The 19,295-nt window shown below is 32.6% G+C and overlaps 1 protein-coding gene across 2 annotated transcripts in view; it reads left to right on the plus strand.

Annotated features, from left to right (window-relative positions):
- The first annotated feature begins 2 nt into the window (after positions 1-2).
- The window catches only part of Ncapg (non-SMC condensin I complex subunit G), a 36,924-nt gene continuing 17,631 nt past the window's right edge, over positions 3-19,295 (plus strand). For both annotated transcript variants that reach the window (XM_005318938.4, XM_040292603.2), the window contains exons 1-13: positions 3-299; positions 1,234-1,437; positions 1,863-2,091; positions 4,874-5,019; positions 5,275-5,359; positions 6,719-6,911; positions 7,296-7,445; positions 9,566-9,706; positions 10,841-10,964; positions 12,064-12,153; positions 12,473-12,652; positions 15,494-15,604; positions 18,317-18,436. In XM_005318938.4, coding sequence (XP_005318995.2) covers positions 189-299; positions 1,234-1,437; positions 1,863-2,091; positions 4,874-5,019; positions 5,275-5,359; positions 6,719-6,911; positions 7,296-7,445; positions 9,566-9,706; positions 10,841-10,964; positions 12,064-12,153; positions 12,473-12,652; positions 15,494-15,604; positions 18,317-18,436 — 1,884 coding nt within the window. In that variant the 5' untranslated portion in view covers positions 3-188. The remainder of the gene's footprint in view (positions 300-1,233; positions 1,438-1,862; positions 2,092-4,873; positions 5,020-5,274; positions 5,360-6,718; positions 6,912-7,295; positions 7,446-9,565; positions 9,707-10,840; positions 10,965-12,063; positions 12,154-12,472; positions 12,653-15,493; positions 15,605-18,316; positions 18,437-19,295) is intronic.

Below are 19,295 nucleotides of genomic sequence, written 5' to 3' on the forward strand. Positions count from 1 at the left end.
ATGGACTCCTTTCTTCCCGCTCAAGCATCCTAAGCGCTCGCGGCGTTCTCGCGATGTTTCAATCTCCCGCGGGAGTTATTTGAACGCTCTGGCGGTAACCACGCCCTGGACGCTCAGAGTCGGGCCTGCGGGAGTCAGTGGAGACTATACTGCTGGGTTTCGGAGCCGACGGCAGTCATCTAGGCGCCATGGGAGCGGAGAAGAGACTGCTGCCGATTAAGGAAGCCTTTCGGCTGGCACAGCAGCCTCACCAGAACCAGGCGAAACTGGTGGTGGCGCTGAGTCGCACCTACGGCACGGTAAGCTGTCCTGGCAGCGGCCCGCGCCTGAGCGCCGCGCCCCACCTTCCTCCGCCCAGCCTCCCCGAGGGCCTCCTGTCGCTCTGCGGACTTGATGCATCTTGCCTCCACCCCTATTCGCTGTCGTGACCCGCGGCTTACAGTGATCAGGCCACCTGCCCGAGTCGCCGGGGGCGCTGTCCACCCGGGGACCCGCCCTGGCTTTTCTGCACTGACCCTTCCCTCCTCTCCTGCGATCTCCGGGGCGGTGTGGACCATTAATCCTGAGCCTGCCCTGAACTTGGAAGGCGCCGAGGCACCGAGCGTCAGTACTCAGAGTGGGCTCGGTGGCTCTGCCGTCGTTTCGCAGAAAAGCCCCATCCTCCTGCCACCGCCAAGCTGGAACCAGTCATCAAATGCCCATTAGGCTTCGGAACTTAGCCCTTCCCTTACTGTGTGTTTTGAGTGGAGCCTAGGGAGCAAAGGGACAATGATTTTGGGGAAGATAAGGTATCTTGACATCAAAGAAAAATTGTAAGGAAGTATAATAGGGCTTTAAGTAGGAGATGGGATAGAATGTGAAAGTTTTACCAAGGGAAATTTCCAGGTGATAGAAAGGGCTAAATATGTCAGTGTTGGTTGTGAGTTCATGAAAAAGCAGGTTTATACTCCAGTGACACTAAATGCGTAATGAAAATTTCAAGGGCATTTAAAGAAAATATAAGAATTCTATAACTGCCAAAAGTCACTCTGGTGTACCCTCTGAGAAGTGCAAATTATAGTTTATAGAGAGAAATTCGTGCAGACTTACTTCTTTGTTTTTGCTGTTTTGGATAACTGAGCTTACCAATGATTTTTGTTTGTGTTTTGGCTAGTGCTCTCACAGTATTAGGGTCATGTTGGGTTAAAGGATCTTAATCAGTGCAGTTTATGAGGGGTTTCTTTTGTCTTTCAGATGGATGATAAATCAGTTTTTCATGAGGAGTTTGTTCATTACCTTAAATATGCTATGGTGGTTTATAAACGGGAACCAGCCGTGGAGAGGGTAATAGAATTCGCGGCAAAATTTGTTACTTCATTTCACCAGTCCAATTTGGAAGATGATGAGGAAGAGGAAGATGGTGGCATTTTAAATTATTTGTTTACTTTTCTCTTAAAGGTACTTATGAAAACTAGCACCTTGGGGAAATAATGTAGAAACTTTTACTTTAAATTTTGTATATGTCAGGACAATATCTGGTGATTGAGAAAATATCTGTGAATGAATATATAACAACTCTGGTTAACAGTAAAAGGTGGGCTTTACAAATAACTTCAGCATCAAGTGTTTGATGATCTCTTTCAATCAGTTCTCACTTGTTTTCAGTGAGTTTTCTATTTTACAAGTTCCTACAAAGATAATAATTTGTAATTTAGTAAATATTTTTTTTTCAAATTGTCAAACTAAATAAAAAGTATCTTTATATAGTTATGTATAAATGCATTCATAGTTTATTAGCAAATAATGAATTACTGTTGTCATTTCAGGTGGCATTGAATATTTAGGAATGGTATGTTGACTAGGAATATTGGTTTTTGTTTTAGTCTCATGAAGCAAACAGCAATGCAGTCAGATTTAGAGTATGCCAGCTCATAAACAAGCTTTTGGGAAGTATGCCAGAAAATGCCCAGATTGATGATGATTTGTTTGATAAAATTAATGAAGCCATGCTTATTAGATTAAAAGATAAAATTCCAAATGTGAGAATACAAGCAGTCCTGGCGCTTTCACGACTTCAGGATCCCAAGGATGATGAATGTCCAGTGGTTAAAGGTATGTGTGACCTCCTAAATCTTTTCAGTTTTTATTGATTTTGTTAATTTTTCAGCAATTGTAATTTTTTTTATTTTGAACTACATATGTATGTATGTGTAACACACACACACACACACACACACACACACACACACACACATACAGAAGAGTAGAACACCCAAGTAGCAACCACTACTTAAAAAAATGTATTTAAAAAAATAGAACATGGGCTGGGGTTGTGGCTCAGTGGTAGAGCACTTGCCTCGCATGTGTGAGGCACTGGGTTTGATTCTCAGCACCACATATAAATAAAATAAAATAAAGGACTATTGAAAACTAAAAAAATATTTAAAAAAAGAACATTATCAGTGTCTTTGAAGTCGGCCTGTCTATATCTCACAACTGTATACCTGTCCCTGAGAAGTAATTATTATTATTGCTTTTTTGAAAAAAAAACTTAATTTTTAGTTAAAAAACGTAATCATATGCAGCTCTTGTAAAGTTTTGACTATCATTTTGTGTGAACTGTACTATATTTTTGTTTCAAAATTATTTTTAATTTTAGTGTTTATATGTGATACTTTTTTAATGTATTATATAGCATTCTGTTGTTTGGAGTTAATAGTTTATTATTTCTAATCTTAATGTATTTTTTAATTGTTTCCAATTATTTTGCTTTAAAAAAAATTGTTATTATGAATTTTCTTAATTACATAGCTTTTGGTATGTATATTCAAATATTTTTATAAGGTTTATGCCTAACAGTGGACTTGGAATATATGTGTGTTCAGCTTTATTAGATAAGGTATGAGTACTCTACACAATGATTTACAATTAATATTTCAAGTAATAGAACATGAAAGTGTTCATTGATCCATATCCTGTCAATATTTAGTAATATCAGATTTAAAATGCAGTGGTGATGTGGGTGTATGTTTGCGTGTGTGTATCCCATTGTTGCTCATGTTTTCATATATTTAGCAGCCAGATATAGTCATGTGTCATGTAAGTATGGGAATACATTTTGTGTTCTTAGGTTCATTTTTCTGGTTGTGTTGTTGTGTGAACATCATAGAGAATACTTATACAAACTGGATGCTATAGGTCAATTTTTCAATGTGCTTTCTTGGTGCAATCAAGAGATGTGCTGAATATGAGATGTATGAGACTGCTGCCAACATGGCATGACATTACTTTTCTACAAACACTTTTTTAGTAGTGGAAGGCGTATACTCTAAACCGTAAAAAGTATGACAAGTACATAGACCAATAAGAAGTGTTTTATTAGTGTCATGTATTAAATGCTATACCTTGTATGTACTTTGTTTTATATAAATGGCAGTGTAGTATGTTAATTTATATTTGTCATCACAAACATGTGAATAATGCATTATGATATGTTACCCACAGCTAAGATGTAACTGGGTGATTGGAATTTTTCAGCTCCTTTGTAATCTTATGGGACTACTGTCACATGCTTTTAGTCTGTCATTGACCAAAACATCATTACACATGCATTATTATTTCTATATGATGCCTGTCAGTGTGTTTTATCCATTTATCTGTTTTTTATTTAAAAATCAATTTTTAATTGATTTATTAGAGTTCTTTGTATATTCTGAAAAGAAAATCCTTAGATTATATGATTTACATATGTCTTCCAGTTTTTAATCATTGTTTCACTTTTCTTTCTTTCTTTCTTTCTTTATTTTTTTATTGTTGGTTGTTCAAAACATTACATAGTTCTTGATATATCATATTTCACATTTTGATTCAAGTGGGTTATGAACTCCCATTTTACCCCGTATACAGCTTGCAGAATCACATCAGTTACACTTCCATTGATTTACATATTGATATACTCATGTCTGTTGTATTCTGCTGCCTTTCCTATCCTCTACTATCCCCCCTCCCCTCCCCTCCCCTCCCCTCCCTGTTTCACTTTTCTTTAGGTCTTTTTTTGAGCAGAAATTCTAGTGTCAGAATTATTAACTTCTGTTAGGATTTGTACTTTTTAATCCCTTATTTAAAAAAAAAACTTTACCTCTGGAGTCATAAAATTGTCAATTTCACTTTTCCTTATGTGCTAGATATATTTTAGATACTTTTGTGCTTAACTATTCACTTGTCCCTGTTACCAGTTTTGTAATCAAGCTTGATAGCTTGTAGTATTTGGCATTTTGGGGTGTTAAATGACATGCACAATGATGTTGTATAAAACATATATGTTTGATAGTCAACATGTACTTGATAATGAAGCTGGGGACAATGTGAAAAGTACAAGAATAAATATAATTAAGTATAAGAAATGGATTTTGTTTTAGTGAGGCCCACCAGAAGTTATTTTTACCGTGCATTCTTTAAAAATTCAAATCATTGGGGCTTGGGATGTGGCTCAAGCGGTAGGGCGCTCGCCTGGCCCGGGTTCGAACCTCAGCACCACATACAAACAAAGATGTTGTGTCCACCGGTAACTAAAAAATAAAATAGTAAAAATTCTCTCTCTCTCCTTCTCACTCTCTCTTTAAAAAAAAAAAATTCAAATCATGGATCCTAATAAAGCCATATCAGTTTAAAATAAACTTCCCACAAAGTAAATTTTCTTTTCACTTTTAGGGTTATTTTTAGGCACACCTAGTTTATTTTTAATTTCTCATTCTGTCCTTAGAAGGGAAGTTGGTGGAGAATATTTTCAGTTAAAATTAAGTATGTGAGACTAAAATATGTAATTTAAAAAAAATTTAAAATAAGGCTTGTTAAATAATTTCTTTAGTACTAAAATGTATTACTTTATTTTTAGCATATGCTACTTTGGTTGAAAATGATTCAAATTCAGAAGTTAGGCGTGCAGTGTTATCATGCATTGCACCCTCAGCAAAGACTTTGCCAAAAATTGTGGGGCGCACCAAGGATGTAAAAGAGTCTGTCAGAAAACTGGCTTATCAGGTAAATATATTCAATACTTTTGCAGGCATATTAAAAGAAGCCATTTTCTTTAAGTACTTTTGGAAAATACTTAGCACATAATAGTGGTTTCTCTAAGATTATGGAGAGTATAGATAATTTAGGTTGAATTTTTGTCCGAGTTTTTTTGGAGATTCTGGTTAACTTACTAAGATGAATGTTATTTATATTACTAGTTAAGAAATCTATAAATTGTGTTAAGTTTAATGACCATCTTTTTATTGTTACCTTTTTAAGGTTTTAGCTGAAAAAGTTCATATGAGAGCAATGTCCATTGCTCAAAGAGTAATGATCCTTCAGCAAGGTCTTAATGACAGATCGGGTAAGATATACATCTTTATATATGAAAGTTTTACTAGATTTTGAAGTCAGACTAACTGGGGTTTAGGAAACAAGTATTAGAAATTAGGGTGAGTAAGCCTGTCATTCCCATAAACTTGGTAGAAGTTGGTGGGTCATACAGAAAACATTTCATTGTGTTAAAGATCTTAGAATTTTGAAGGAGCTGAGCTTTCAACCTTTCTGTTTCATAGATGGAGAAACTATATTTAGGTCTATGGAGATAATTAACATCAAAAGTTAGAATCTTTTTGTGCCCCCCCTTTTTTTTAGTTTTATTGATTTTTATTTTTTTAAATACACAACAGCGGAATGCATTGCAATTACAAAATACAGTGCAGTTTTTCATATCTTTGTATATAGAGTATGTTCATGCCAATTCATGCCTTTATATATGTACTTTTTTTTGCATTGCAATTCTTATTCCACAAATATACCACAATTTTTCATATCTCTGTTTATATATAAAGTATGTTGACACCCAATTCGATTCTTCATACACGTATTTTGGATAATGATGTCCATCACATTCTACTGCCCTTGCTAATCCTCTGGCCCCTCCCTTTCCCTCCCACCCCTCTTCCCTATCTAGAATTCATCTAATCCTCCCATGCTCCCCCCTCCCTAATTCACTATGAGTCAGCCTCCTTATACAGAGAAAACATTTGGCAGTTTTTTTGGGGGGATTGTGCCCTTTATCTTTCTTAAAATTTGTGTATCTTGGCAAATACTTGACAGACCATATACTGGTGCATTAGGCCAGTATAATATCCCTCTCCCCATCTGTTAAACTACAGAATCTACTTATAGGAATGATGTTTTAAAATTCCCAACTCTGATGGGAAGGCCAAGATGGTGCAATTTTGCTATAGCAAGAAAACAAACTTTTGTCTGAAAAACATTGTCCAAAGTCATTGAGTAGGATAGTCTTAAAACCTAAGACAAAGGTTTGTGCATTGATGTATATTTTTTTAATTCACTTCTGCAAGTAGAATTGTGTTATAGATGCAACAAAGTAGAATAATAGATATTATAAATTCTAGGCTAATACCTGGAGCCCATTGTCTTAGGGTAGAGGGAATACAAAATTTTTTAGTTGGGTATTTGGTGCTGAACTTTTTTCATTTGTAGTTGGAAGTGAGCATCATTATAACTTTGCAGTATCATTGTATTTTTCTTTTCTTTATTTAATATGCTTTGTTCTGCTTCTTAATCTATTTGTATTGTAAATATCGTCTTGATGTTAACATCAATCTGAAAGAAATTAATGAAAACGGATGAAGTACAGGAAATGAAAGCTAGGGGGAGCCTTTGTTTATCTATGTTTCAAATGATCCAACAGATGCTGTGAAACAAGCAATCCAGAAGCATCTTCTCCGGGGCTGGTTACGTTTCACTGAAGGAAATATCTTGGAGTTGCTTCATAGGTTGGATGTAGAAAATTCTTCTGAAGTGGCAGTGTCAGTTCTTAATGCCTTATTTTCAATGACTCCTCTCAGTGAACTGGTGGAAATCTGTAAAAACAATGATGGCAGGTACATAAGGGATTCATTATTTGAATTGTGCTTATGAACTTCTGCAAATAAAATTAGTTTTTCCTCCCTATTGCTTTATACCAATATCTTTAATTTTTTTCTAGTTTTCCCCCCCTGTACTATAAGAATGCATTGATTTATTATAGACTGTCTACTTTAGCTGTGATCTCTTATTTTATTATTTTGATTTTTGCATTAGCCTTCCCTGAGAAAATCCAAAAACATGCATCCCTATTGTATATTTGTTCATTGTGTGTGAATAATTAATTTATGATGTCATTAAAAGAACGGTAATTATAAAGCAAATCTTTTCATTTCAATTTTTATTCAAAATTTTAACTATAAAGATTATTCTTTTTCTTATCGTCTTCTTATTTAATGAAGGAAGTTGATTCCAGTGGAAACATTAACTCCTGAAATAGCTTTGTATTGGCGTGCTCTTTGTGAATATTTGAAATTACAAGGGGATCAAGGTGAAGAATTTTTAGAGCAGATTTTGCCAGAACCTGTTATATATGCAGAATATTTACTGAGGTAAATTTTTTTTTCTTTTGGTTTTTATTGTGTTTGTGTGTCGGTCTTAGCCCTTTCTTCAAAGTCATGCTTGATTGGGAGTAAGTTAAAAACCCCTTTTTAGACAGGTAGAGATAAATGGGTATGTATATTAGGTATTCTGGAGAATATCCTATACTGGTCAGTAGTCAATATGTTTATGGTTTTATTCCTCAAAGCTGTTGAGACATGATTATGAATATTTCTCCATGAAATTAATAATAATGGTGTGTGTGTGTGTTTTTTTTTAATTCATTGGTAAACTTATTATTATGTGCCAGATAGTAAATGTTTTCCTATCTGTGGGCCATATATTCCCTGTCAAAATTACTTAGCTGTGGGGCTGGGATTGTGGCTCAGCAGTAGAGCGCTCGCCTAGCACATGCAAGGCCCTGGGTTTGATCCTCAGCACCACATAAAAATAAATAAATAAAATAAAAGCATTGTGTCCAACTACACCTAAAAAATAAATATTTAAAAGAAATTACTTGGCTCTGCCACGGTAGTGCAAAATTTGCTGAATACATTATGTTAGTGACTTGAATGTGGCTATTTTCTGATAAAATTTTATTAACTTTTATGACACTAAAATTTGAATTTTGTATAATATGCAGTGTGTAAAAACTTTAAAAAATTTAATAGTAAGAATTATTTTTGGCTTATAAGATGTACGAAAATAGCATAGTGGATTTAGTCCTTGGGCCATAGTTTTCAACTCTGGGTGGGATTTTATGGCCAGTTTTAATATTAAAAACTTACCATGTAGATTTTAGTTTTAAAGTTTAAAAAATGTGTTTTTCTTAAATTATTTGCATAACTTATTTCTATACATTTTACTTTAAAATTATCAAGTAAAATATTCATTCTTGTAAAAATTCAAATTACAAAAGTACATAAAATAAAAATATTGAGTTCTCCTTTTATTTCTTGCTTTCCCAATCCCATTGATTAATTGATTGATTAGTTAACAACTAAACAATGTGGGATATGTACTTTGAAACCTCCTTGTTTATATATATTACTGTAAATGTATACATAGATTTTTTTTCTTGTTTTTTTAAATATAGCATACTAGCCTGGTGTATTGGGTCACACCTATAATCTCAGCTATTTGAGAGACAGACACAGGAAGATCACAAGTTAGAGGCCAGCCTGTGCAACTAGTGAAACCCTTTCTCAAAGTAAAATATAAAAAGAGCTCTATTACCTGCCCCACCCCCCACACAAATAAATAAAAGAACAGCTCTATAAGTATGTGTGTGTGTGTATACACTCTTGTTTTCCGTTTATTTATTTATTTTTTTAAGTGTTGATGGCCAAAGGCATTATATGTTGTTAAATATAGATCTGTATAGTCTTGACAAGAGTTTATTGTTCCATAGTACATTGGTAGCATTTGATTTATTTCTCTGTTAGATATTTAGGGTGCTTCCCATTTTCACTGATTAAAACAAAAAGTCTACTAAGCTTCCTTGTAAATGTCTTAATTTTGCTTTCAAGTAGCCTTTTTTTTGGTTTGTTTTGGGGGGTTTTACACATGAGAAAGGGAGACCTTTGTGATAGGGTATTGAATATAATCGTGATATGAGGATTGGGAAAGGCTTCAATTTGGGCAATGATAAGGATGAAAGGTAGTTAATGGTGATTTTTTTTTAGTAGTACATTCAATGAAATAAGAACACTACAGAAATGAAATAGGGTCCTAAGAAAGGATAATGTACATTTATGAAATTGTTCATTTAAAATTTTTTTAGTTCTATTCATGGATTACTTGTGTAATTACTATTATTACTATTGTTTTAAACAAAAGAATGATTGTTAATTAGGTATGATGAGGAAAGACTAGATTTTTATGACTAGTTGGACTTTTGGACAGGAGATTCAGAACTTGAATATTTTTAGTAGAAAATACATTTTCTAATTCTTTAGCTCCATCAAAAGTGTGCAGAGTTCATTATAATAACATTTATTATTGAATGGGTATAAACTTCATGTTTTTAGAATAATATTAATTGAAAAAGATCTTTTTCTGGCCTAAAGGTGGGAATCAACTTGTCTTTGGTGTCCACTAGATCCTACTTTATTAATTTTGCTTGTTTTAGTTACATCCAGAGCATTCCAGTAGTTACTGAAGAACAAAAAGGTGATTTTTCTTACATTGAAAATTTGATGACAAAAGAGTTCATAGGTCAGCAATTGATTCTGATTATCAAGTCTTTGGATACCAGTGAAGAAGGAGGAAGGTATGTGTAAATGTTAATCCTTTTTCATATTTACTCTTCTAATTTCCTATATTGGAATAATGGTCTTGTTATAATAATTGGACATATTTACCCTAGCTCTCTAAGTGTTTTAAAAAGTTTTCATTTTTCTTTTCTGTATATTTCTATATGTATATATACACATAGACATATAGTTATGTGTCATTTAACGAAAGGAAACATTCTGAGAAATGTGTTATTAAATATTGTTGGTGTGCAAACATCATACTGTGTACAAACAAAAACCAAGATGGTGTAGGTTGCATGATATGGGCCCCTGGTGTAATGATAAGACTATAACATACACAAGGCTGCCACCAGCGTAACATAAAATGGAATACTGTTTTATGGTAGGCTTTTGTTTTAATAATAGAAGTACACTCTAAAATAATGATGAATACAGTATAGTAAATACATAAACCAATAGCTACTCACCTATTATTAAATAAATATATAAATAAATATATTTATTATTAAATATATACAATAGTTCTTGTTTATTATTAAATATTACATACTGTAACTGTACAGAATTATATGCACTATGCTTTTATATTGGTAAAAATGTGATGGGTTTTTATTTTTTATGCCAGCATCACCACAGAGTAATGTGCTGAACTATATTACTGTGGCTATTGTGTTATTAGGCATTCTTTTAAGCTCCAATTTAATCTGATGGGACTCTCATTATATATGTAGTCTATTAACTAAAATGACACTGTGGATCATGATAGTGTGTGTATGTGCATGTATATGTATGTTAACCCACTTGAGTTTCTTCAGACTAAATTTTTTTTTAGCTTTTAGTTAAAAAAAAATCTCTATTTGTATTTATTTCAGAGAGGGCTAGTAGTACTACTTTCTAAAAGGTTTGGTTCATGTTTGGGACTTTGTCATTTTATTTTGATTTATTGAAGATTATAGGGTGGTTTATAAACTTTGTTTTGCAGAATATGGATTTTTTTTTTACCTAGTCTGTACATATGGGTTTTTTTTAACCTATAGTGATAAACGTAAATGAAAAAACTGAGATAAATTTAAGTAAGTGAAATGTTAGAGATAAAATGTGTTCTATCATAGTGATATTTAAATTAAAACAAATCTCTTTGATTGTAGGAAACGACTGTTGGCTATTTTGCAGGAGATTCTTACTCTACCCACAACTCCTATATCCCTAATTTCATTTCTTGTGGAAAGACTACTTCATATCATTATAGATGATAATAAGAGAATACAAATTGTAAGTGATTTTGTTCATTGTTGATAAAGTGGTTTTGGTCAACGACTTTTAATTTCTCTTTAGAACTTTTTGTTTTGTCTAACAAGTTTTTAAAAATTAAAAATCCATATATCTACCTCGGTCTCTCACTCTTTCTCACACACATACACATTTTTAACCTACCTTCCTCCTTTGGTGGGTCTATTACTCTGTTTAATCAGTTTAAAGTAGAATAGGTTTGGGAGGAAGTGAGTAGTAGTAGGATGAGGTTTTGCCCATGAGGCACTGGGTACTGCAGTACTAAGAGTTGGCTGAAGTCACAAATACCTGGGTTGAAACCCCTCTGATACTTTCTGACTTTGTGTCTTTGGGCATGTTACTTAGGTTTTTTACTCAACTACAAAATAACAACGAAACCTACCTTTATTGTTTAATGAGGTACTACTCATAAAGTGCTTGGTAAATATGGAAATAAATTTTATTTACAATACTGTTTTCAAAAGTGTTATTTTTTTCTAGGTTAGCCAAAAGAGACCTGTATTATTTTCACATAATTATGTAGTCTGAGTTGCAGGTTCAATTCTTTCTACAATGTTCTTAGTGATTATCTAGCGTTTGCTACAGTACTTTGATTTGGGAGGCAGCCTTTTCCTGAATTAGCCATCTCCAGTGTCCAAATGGCTCCTTGTTTATGCTATTAATATTTATGCATTCTGTACTCAGTAGAAGAATAAAAGGATATTCTACTTTTCTGTATTTAATTCCCACAAAGCCAGACAAGAGATGAGTTGAAGAGTTTAGACAGAATTTTAGTTTATAGTGTCTAATCATGGGCATCATAATTTATTTTTTCTGTTTTTCAGATATCATATGACGGTTAATTAATCTTTAACATCTTTGTGCCTATTTCCCTTCAGATATCCTCAGTGTTTAGTCAGATGTGTTCAGTCTTTTTTGTTCTAAAACTGTCTAGCAATCAGAATGTGTGCTACTTTTACCTATATATTTTGCTCTGTTTTTCTGTAAATGACATATGACAGATAATAGTTGGAGTTTCATGTAGCAATTTGACATCATTTGCAGATATGTAAACCTTATAATTTGAATTATAACTTATCAGGTTACAGAAATTATCTCAGAGATTCGAGCGCCTATTGTAACTGTTGGTGTTAATGTTGATCCATCTGATGCAAGGAAGAAAGAAATCAAGGTCAGTCTCTTTTAAATTAAAGAAGTGTTTGAGTAATGTAGTTGTGCAAGTCTAATTCCTCTTACAATATGATTTTGTGATATTGTTCACAAAGTCAAATTATTTATTACATATCAAACTATAAAAGTATTTACAAAGTTACCAGATTTTGTCAGTCTGGAGATTTGCTGATTCATAATTCAGGAAGATTGTGACTGTAAGTTTTATTGCTTAAGTTCTGGGTCATTGAGATATTAAAATAATACTCATGTTTTCTATAGATTTTCACATTAATAATTTTTGTTTAGTGTTTACACAATCAGTATTTATTTTTTCCTAGATGGCTGAAATAAAAGTTAAACTAATTGAAGCAAAAGAAGCTTTGGACAATTGCATTACCTTACAAGATTTTAATCAGGCATCAAAATTAAAAGAAGAAGTAAAAGCATTAGAAGATGCCAAAATAAACCTGTTGAAAGAGACAGAACAACTTGAAATTAAAGAAGTCCACATAGAGAAGGTATCAATAACTTTTAAAATTCATTAATTATTTTCATTTATATATGACAGCGGAATGTATTACAATTCTTATTATACATATACAGCACAATTTTTTATATCTCTGGTTGTATACAAAGTGTATTCACACCAATTCGTGTCTTTATACATGTACTTTGAATAATAATATTCATCAATCAATAACTTTTTTATACTAAATCTCAAATGTAATTAATTACCTCAATTAAATCTTATTTTCTTTAACTCACAAAACTGGCAGAATATATTCACTTTGGAGAAATTGGTAGTAGCAAAATGAACTAAAATAGGGAAAATTTTTTTGTTTCCCTTTTTCCTTTCTATTTTTGGACTTGGAAAAGCCTTAATTAACTTTAATTATCCTGTAGCTAGGACTTTTTTTTGTTCCCTTGTCATACTAATCTCTGAAATCTGAAGTATTTCTTTATTTCAGGGAAAGTAGTATTCCAGTAGTTTACTTCTCAGTTTTATGTATTTATTCACTCCCCGCAACATAGTTTAAAAAACCATTTAAAAAAGGAAAATATGTCCATTGTTCCCTTATTTGTGGAAGACCAATGACCTTTCAGACCAATGACCTTTCTATTGCCAGTTAAAGCATTTCATTGGTAACCATGCTGTTACGTGGTTTTTTGGAATGTTAATTACTCCTTTTTATTTTCCTCCTTGGGGAGAGGGGAGATTGAACCAGGGGCACTTCGCTATGCTACATCCCTAGCCCTTTTTATTTTTTTTTTATTGAGACAAGATCTTTCTAAGTTGCTCAGGCTGTCCTGGAACTTAAGATCCTCCTGCCTCAGCCATCTGAGTTGTTGAGATTACAAGGTAGTACACCACCATGACTGTTTTTTAAAGTGTAATTACTTTAAATGTTTTTAGAAAAAGTTTTGTTATTTTTAATGAAATACTAATCTTGATATCTAATAATATTTAAAACTTTTTAAACAGTTTTTAAAACTTTGGTCATTTGATAAATTAGTCTCAAAAATGGATTATTTATTTCCTAACAAAATGACTTTAACATAGGATAGATTGATATCAATTATTAAATTTGATGTTAACTTAATTCAGATTGTTTTTGGATCTTGCCTTTGTAGTGAACATTTATATTATACTTTTGGTTTAGGGAGTGCTATTTATAGTACTTTCATAAGTAGAATGCTGACTTGGAAAGTTTACTATATAAAAAGGTTTCATAAGCTATGTTATATCCATATCATTATATCTCTAGCCATGGACTTCCTCATTCCAGCACTTCATCTGTCCATTGAGAATGACTGAATTTATTTTCAAATCTGAAATACAATCTAAAAAATGACAAACTGCAAATAAATTAGGAGAATATTAGCAAAAGTGGTTTGTTATGATTGTTATCTCTTTATGTTGACTCTGACTATTTATTTGTCTAATTGTCCTATTTGAAGGGTATAAAGCTATTTTAGTACAAATAGAGCATGGCAAAATAGATGCTATGATTGGGAAATACAGGTTTTATGGAAGAAGTGTTTTAACCTGAGATTTGAATGAAAATATTAAGTGAACAGTAAAAGGATGTTTTTTCTGTTAGTTCTTCAGGCACTTCAATTCATTTGATTGTAGCTGTCACTCTATGAGGTTGGTCTATTTTTTTTTAATATTTATTTTTTAGTTATAGGTAGACACAATAGTTTCATTTATTTTATTTTTTTATGTGGTGCTGAGGATCAAACCCAGTGCCTCACGCATGTTAGGCAAGTGCTCTACCTCTGGGCCACAACCCTAGCCCCATGAGGTTGGTACTATTATCTTCATTTTTAAAAAAATATTTATTTTTTAGTCGTAGATGGACATAATACTTTTATTTTTTTTAAATGTGATGCTGAGGATTGAACCCAGTGCCTCATGCATGCTAGGCAAGCGCTCTACTTCTGAACCACAACCCCAGCCCTATTATCTTCATTTCTAAAGATTAATTTATTTGCCTAAATTCACACTGATAGTAAATGGTAGAGGTAGGATTGGGATCTAAGGAGTGATCTACATGTGTACTTTTAATGAACTCTGGTATCTCTCCTTGATGGAATGATTTGTGATGACCCACAGGTTAAAGAATACCTGCTTTGTTTTAAAACTTCAGATTGACATGACTAGAGAATTGAGGGAGAGGTAATAAATAAATCTAGGGGAAAATTGAGGGCAAGATCATGTAAGGCTTTATATAAAAAATCTTTAAGAATTTGTGCTTTACTCAAGAATCCATTAGTATTTTAAGTGGTAGGAGTATTCTGTCTTAGAAAGATCACTGTTTTTCAGGAAATGGGTGTAACAGTGGGAGACTGCTATAGTGATGTAGGCTTGAGATGATGGCAGTGTGAATAAGATGACTGGATATGGAAAGAAGCGACATATTTCAGAGGCTTTTAGGAATTTACAACAGGAAAAAGAGGGAATTCAGCATATTCTAGGTCTTTTACTTTAGACTGCTGCATAGATAACGGTGATGTTATGAAGAAAGAGAGCGCAGTACGAGGAGAGATTTGGGCAATAATGAGTTCCCTTTTGTACATGTTGAGTTTGAAAGGCTTGTGGAACATCCAAGAATAAATGTAACAGTTTATATTTACGAATCTGAAACTTAGAAAATAGTTAGTCTACCTTATAGATGATAAATGGAGGTGTATGACTGGATAAAATCATCCAGGGAGTAAAAAAACAAGACAAAACAAAAAAAATCACCCAGGGAGTATATATGAAATGACAGTATGCCCTAGGCATTTAAGCAGACATTTAGGGAACATGCAGAAGATATTCTTAGTAATGGTGAATATTTTGTCTTTTATTTTAGAATGATGCTGAAACACTACAGAAATGTCTTATTTTATGCTATGAACTATTGAAGCTGATGTCCATTTCAACTGGCATAGGTGCAACCATGAATGGAATCATTGAATCTTTGGTATGTTGTTGACCTTTGAAGCTTTATTTTACCCCAGTCCTTCTTCTCAAGTAATACGTTCATTAGGTTTCAAAAGTATAAAAGATTACTATTTTAAGCATCTGATAAACAAATAGTTAAAAAAATGTTTAAAATGACTATTTCATATTGTGAGAACTAAATAAGGTAATGTGTATAAAGGACCTAGTACAAAAGTAATAATTACTCTTTTAAAAGATTTGGAAAAACTTATTTCACATTGGAAAGAGCAGAATGACTTCATTCTTTGAGTAAAAAGAGGAGATAACTTAATCATATAAAAAATAAAATTTTAAGTGCTGGAATATTGGTGTAGAAAAAGACTGTGAGAAGATTACAGTGTGATCCCTGTGAAAAGAGTTCATTTACTATTATTATTATTTTTTGAGATGGTTCTTGCTCTATTGCCCAGGCTGGCCTTAAATTTTTAGGCTCAAGCAGACAAGTCTGTCTGCTTTAGTCCCCCAAGTGGCCAGGACTACAGATGTGTGCCATTGTGTTCTGCTGTTCATGACTATATTTAAAGGACTTTAAAGTAAACTTTTATAGTCTCCATTGTGTAGACATTAGAACATAAGTACTACAAAACTCAGGAACAGTACTTTATGATAGGAATATCATAGAAACCTTATGTAACTTCAAAATTTTCTAGTAATGACATTTAAAGAAAGTAAAAAGAATCAGGTAAAATTAATGTTAATATATTAAGACATATTACATGTATGTCCAAATATTTTTTGTTTGTTTATGTCCAAAATGGTATTTTATGATTTACTTGGTGTTAAAATTGTTAAGATATTTTATATCGTTTTTCATACTAAGTCTTTTACCGTATCTCAAGCTTGACTAGTTATACTTCAAGTGCTCCATAGCCATATGTGCCTAGAGGACACAGTATTAGACAGTACAGATGTAGGTCTTCCTTTTTTTCTTTAATGACATTTTTCATCAGAAAACAGATTCTGAATATGCTCAAGCTTTTAAGGATTCTGTTCAAATTAATTTAATTTGTGATTAGTGAGAAATAGCCAGTTGTGTGATCTGAAATTTAATTCCTTTATTGGGATATCATGAGTTTCTAAATGCTCTAGACAACTATCTAGTGCTTCTTATTAAAGTATAGGTTCTACTTCAACCTTTAGAATTTAGTTTTATTTTTAGAGAAGCAGAATCTTTAGTGAAAAGTAATCCCTTTTAAACTCTGCTTGGGAACTTTACGTCTGGTCCTATTAGAGAATGGCATATTGTAATACAGTTAACTCTAAAATTGAAGAGTAAATATGAAGTGTGTGTGTGTGTGTGTGTGTGTGTGTGTGTGTGTGTGTGTGTATTAAGTGAAGAAAATACAAAATTGAGTGATCATAATGACTATACAGACAGTCTATGGCTAAAGATTGAAAAGATGAATAAAGGAATGTAAATTAGATATTTGAATAAAATAATTATATTTATGTGTTTTAAATAAAATGTTATAGATTATTATAATATATAATATTATAAATATTATATATTTATTGAATACTTATAGTAAATGCTGGGAATATAATTATACATGGTATATATAACCTAGAGACTGCCATTATGGTTCTTCTGTCAAGAGAGGAGAATATCAGTTAAGTAAAATAAACGAGTGAACACCATTGCCTTTAATATGTGCTATGAAAAAGGGCTACGTGGTCATAAGCAATCATAATTGGAGTAGATATTTATGTGAAAAAGGGAGGGAAGAATGTTTAATACAATAGCTATTAGGCACATGTGGCCATTAAAACCTACTTCAAATTGAGATATCTATCCTAAAAGGATTTTTGAAAAATTGGCTTTCAAAGACAGTACAAACAACAGAATATGAGTTGATTTCATTAATAAGTTTTTTATTGAGTACATGTTTAGTGATAATATTTTGATTACATTGGATTAAATGTAAATAAATAAGATTAAAATATAATATTAGTTTTACCTAGTTCTTTTTACTTTATATATAAATGAATAAGGTTAATATGTAAAATTAGTTTCATGTGTTTCTTTTTACTTTAATGTGGCTTCTATAATGACTAAAAGAACAGTGCAGTTCCCATTTGTAGCTTGTATTGTATTTCTGAATAAGAAGCATCAAAATCAGACCAGTTGAGCTGGTCTACTTAAGAGGTTGATTCAGGAGGATCGAAAATTTGAGCAAACCTGGGCAACTTGGCAAGACCTTCAATCAAAATAAAAAGGGGGTGGGGCTACAGCTCAGTGGCAGAGCACTTTTTTGCATGTGCAGACCCTGGGTTTGATCCCCAGTACCACTAAAAAGAAAAAAGATCATACCAGTTGAACAAGCTAACAACAAGGGGTAGCATGATATATGATAAGATGGGGAAAGACTACATGATGAGGGTTGGTGTATATTGTTCTAATGAGTTTTACTTATTCTATAAGCACTGAAAATCGTTGACTCAGTTTTAATAGATATACATACTGGAGATGTTACATGATCATCTATGTTTCAGGAAAATTATTCTGGCTTTTGCAATTTAAATATTTGCCTTTTTTTCTTTTTTTAAATGAAAAATGACTTCTTGGAGTTAATAGACAATATGACAGTGAAGTAGATTTACAAAATAATGGAAATTCACATTTAGACCATGATTTTAATATATTATTATAAATTTCTTGCTTTGGTCAAAATTAACTTCTAATTCATTTTAGATTCTTCCTGGAATAATAAGTGTCCATCCTATAATAAGAAATCTGGCTGTTTTATGCTTGGGATGCTGTGGACTACAGAATAAGGATTTTGCAAGTAAACACTTTGTGTTACTATTACAGGTAGGATTTACTTTGTGACAAAATCTCCATTGCATTTCCTGAACTATTCTGTCTCTGGTGATAAGACTAATATTTAATTCATTCTGAAGATTATTGATAATGATTGTTGACAATCTATAGGAACTCATTTTTTGTCCTTTGATTGTTTTTTAATTAAAACATCTTTGTAGAAGAAAGATGAAATGTTAATTTAAGATAATCTTAATCACAGATCAAATATTAAGTGCATATTAAGTTCCTTGCCTGGACTGTTCTAGGTTTATGAAAAAAATGTGACAGGTAAGTGGTGAGAAAAAACAAGATTTTAAGTTCTTGTGTTAATAGAGCTTACACTCTAGAAAGTAAAACTCACATTGAAAAATAAACAAATATGTAGTATGCCAGATGAAGAAAAATAATGCAGAGAAGGGGAATAAGGACTGAATAGAAAAAGGGACAGTATAGTTCAGGAAGGCCTCACTAATAAATGGGACCTGTATCAAAGTGAAGTTGAAGGAGTGAACCACAAGCATATCTGGGAATAGGATTTTTTTTTTTTTTTGCTTAGCACATTTGAGGACCAGGAGGACATATGGCTAGGAAAGACTGAGCAAAGTGGAGAGTAATAGACATTCTGCAAATTCTTTTTCCTATCTCTTATAGGAGTATATGAACTAAAAAGATGTCAGCTTCCACCATGAATAAAGTAGGAAGGAATTGGAAGACTTTGAATAGAATATTGTGATCTGACTAGGTATGGTGTGGTGTAGACCAGGGAAGGGTTGGACACCTTTCCTATAAAGGCCAGAGAATAAGTAGTTTAGACCATTTAAACCATAGTTCTGTTTCAACCATTCCTCTCTTGTGTTGCAGTGGGGAG

This window comes from Ictidomys tridecemlineatus, chromosome 9 (genome assembly GCF_052094955.1).
Source record: "Ictidomys tridecemlineatus isolate mIctTri1 chromosome 9, mIctTri1.hap1, whole genome shotgun sequence".
In the NCBI taxonomy this organism is placed as follows: Eukaryota; Metazoa; Chordata; class Mammalia; order Rodentia; family Sciuridae; genus Ictidomys; species Ictidomys tridecemlineatus.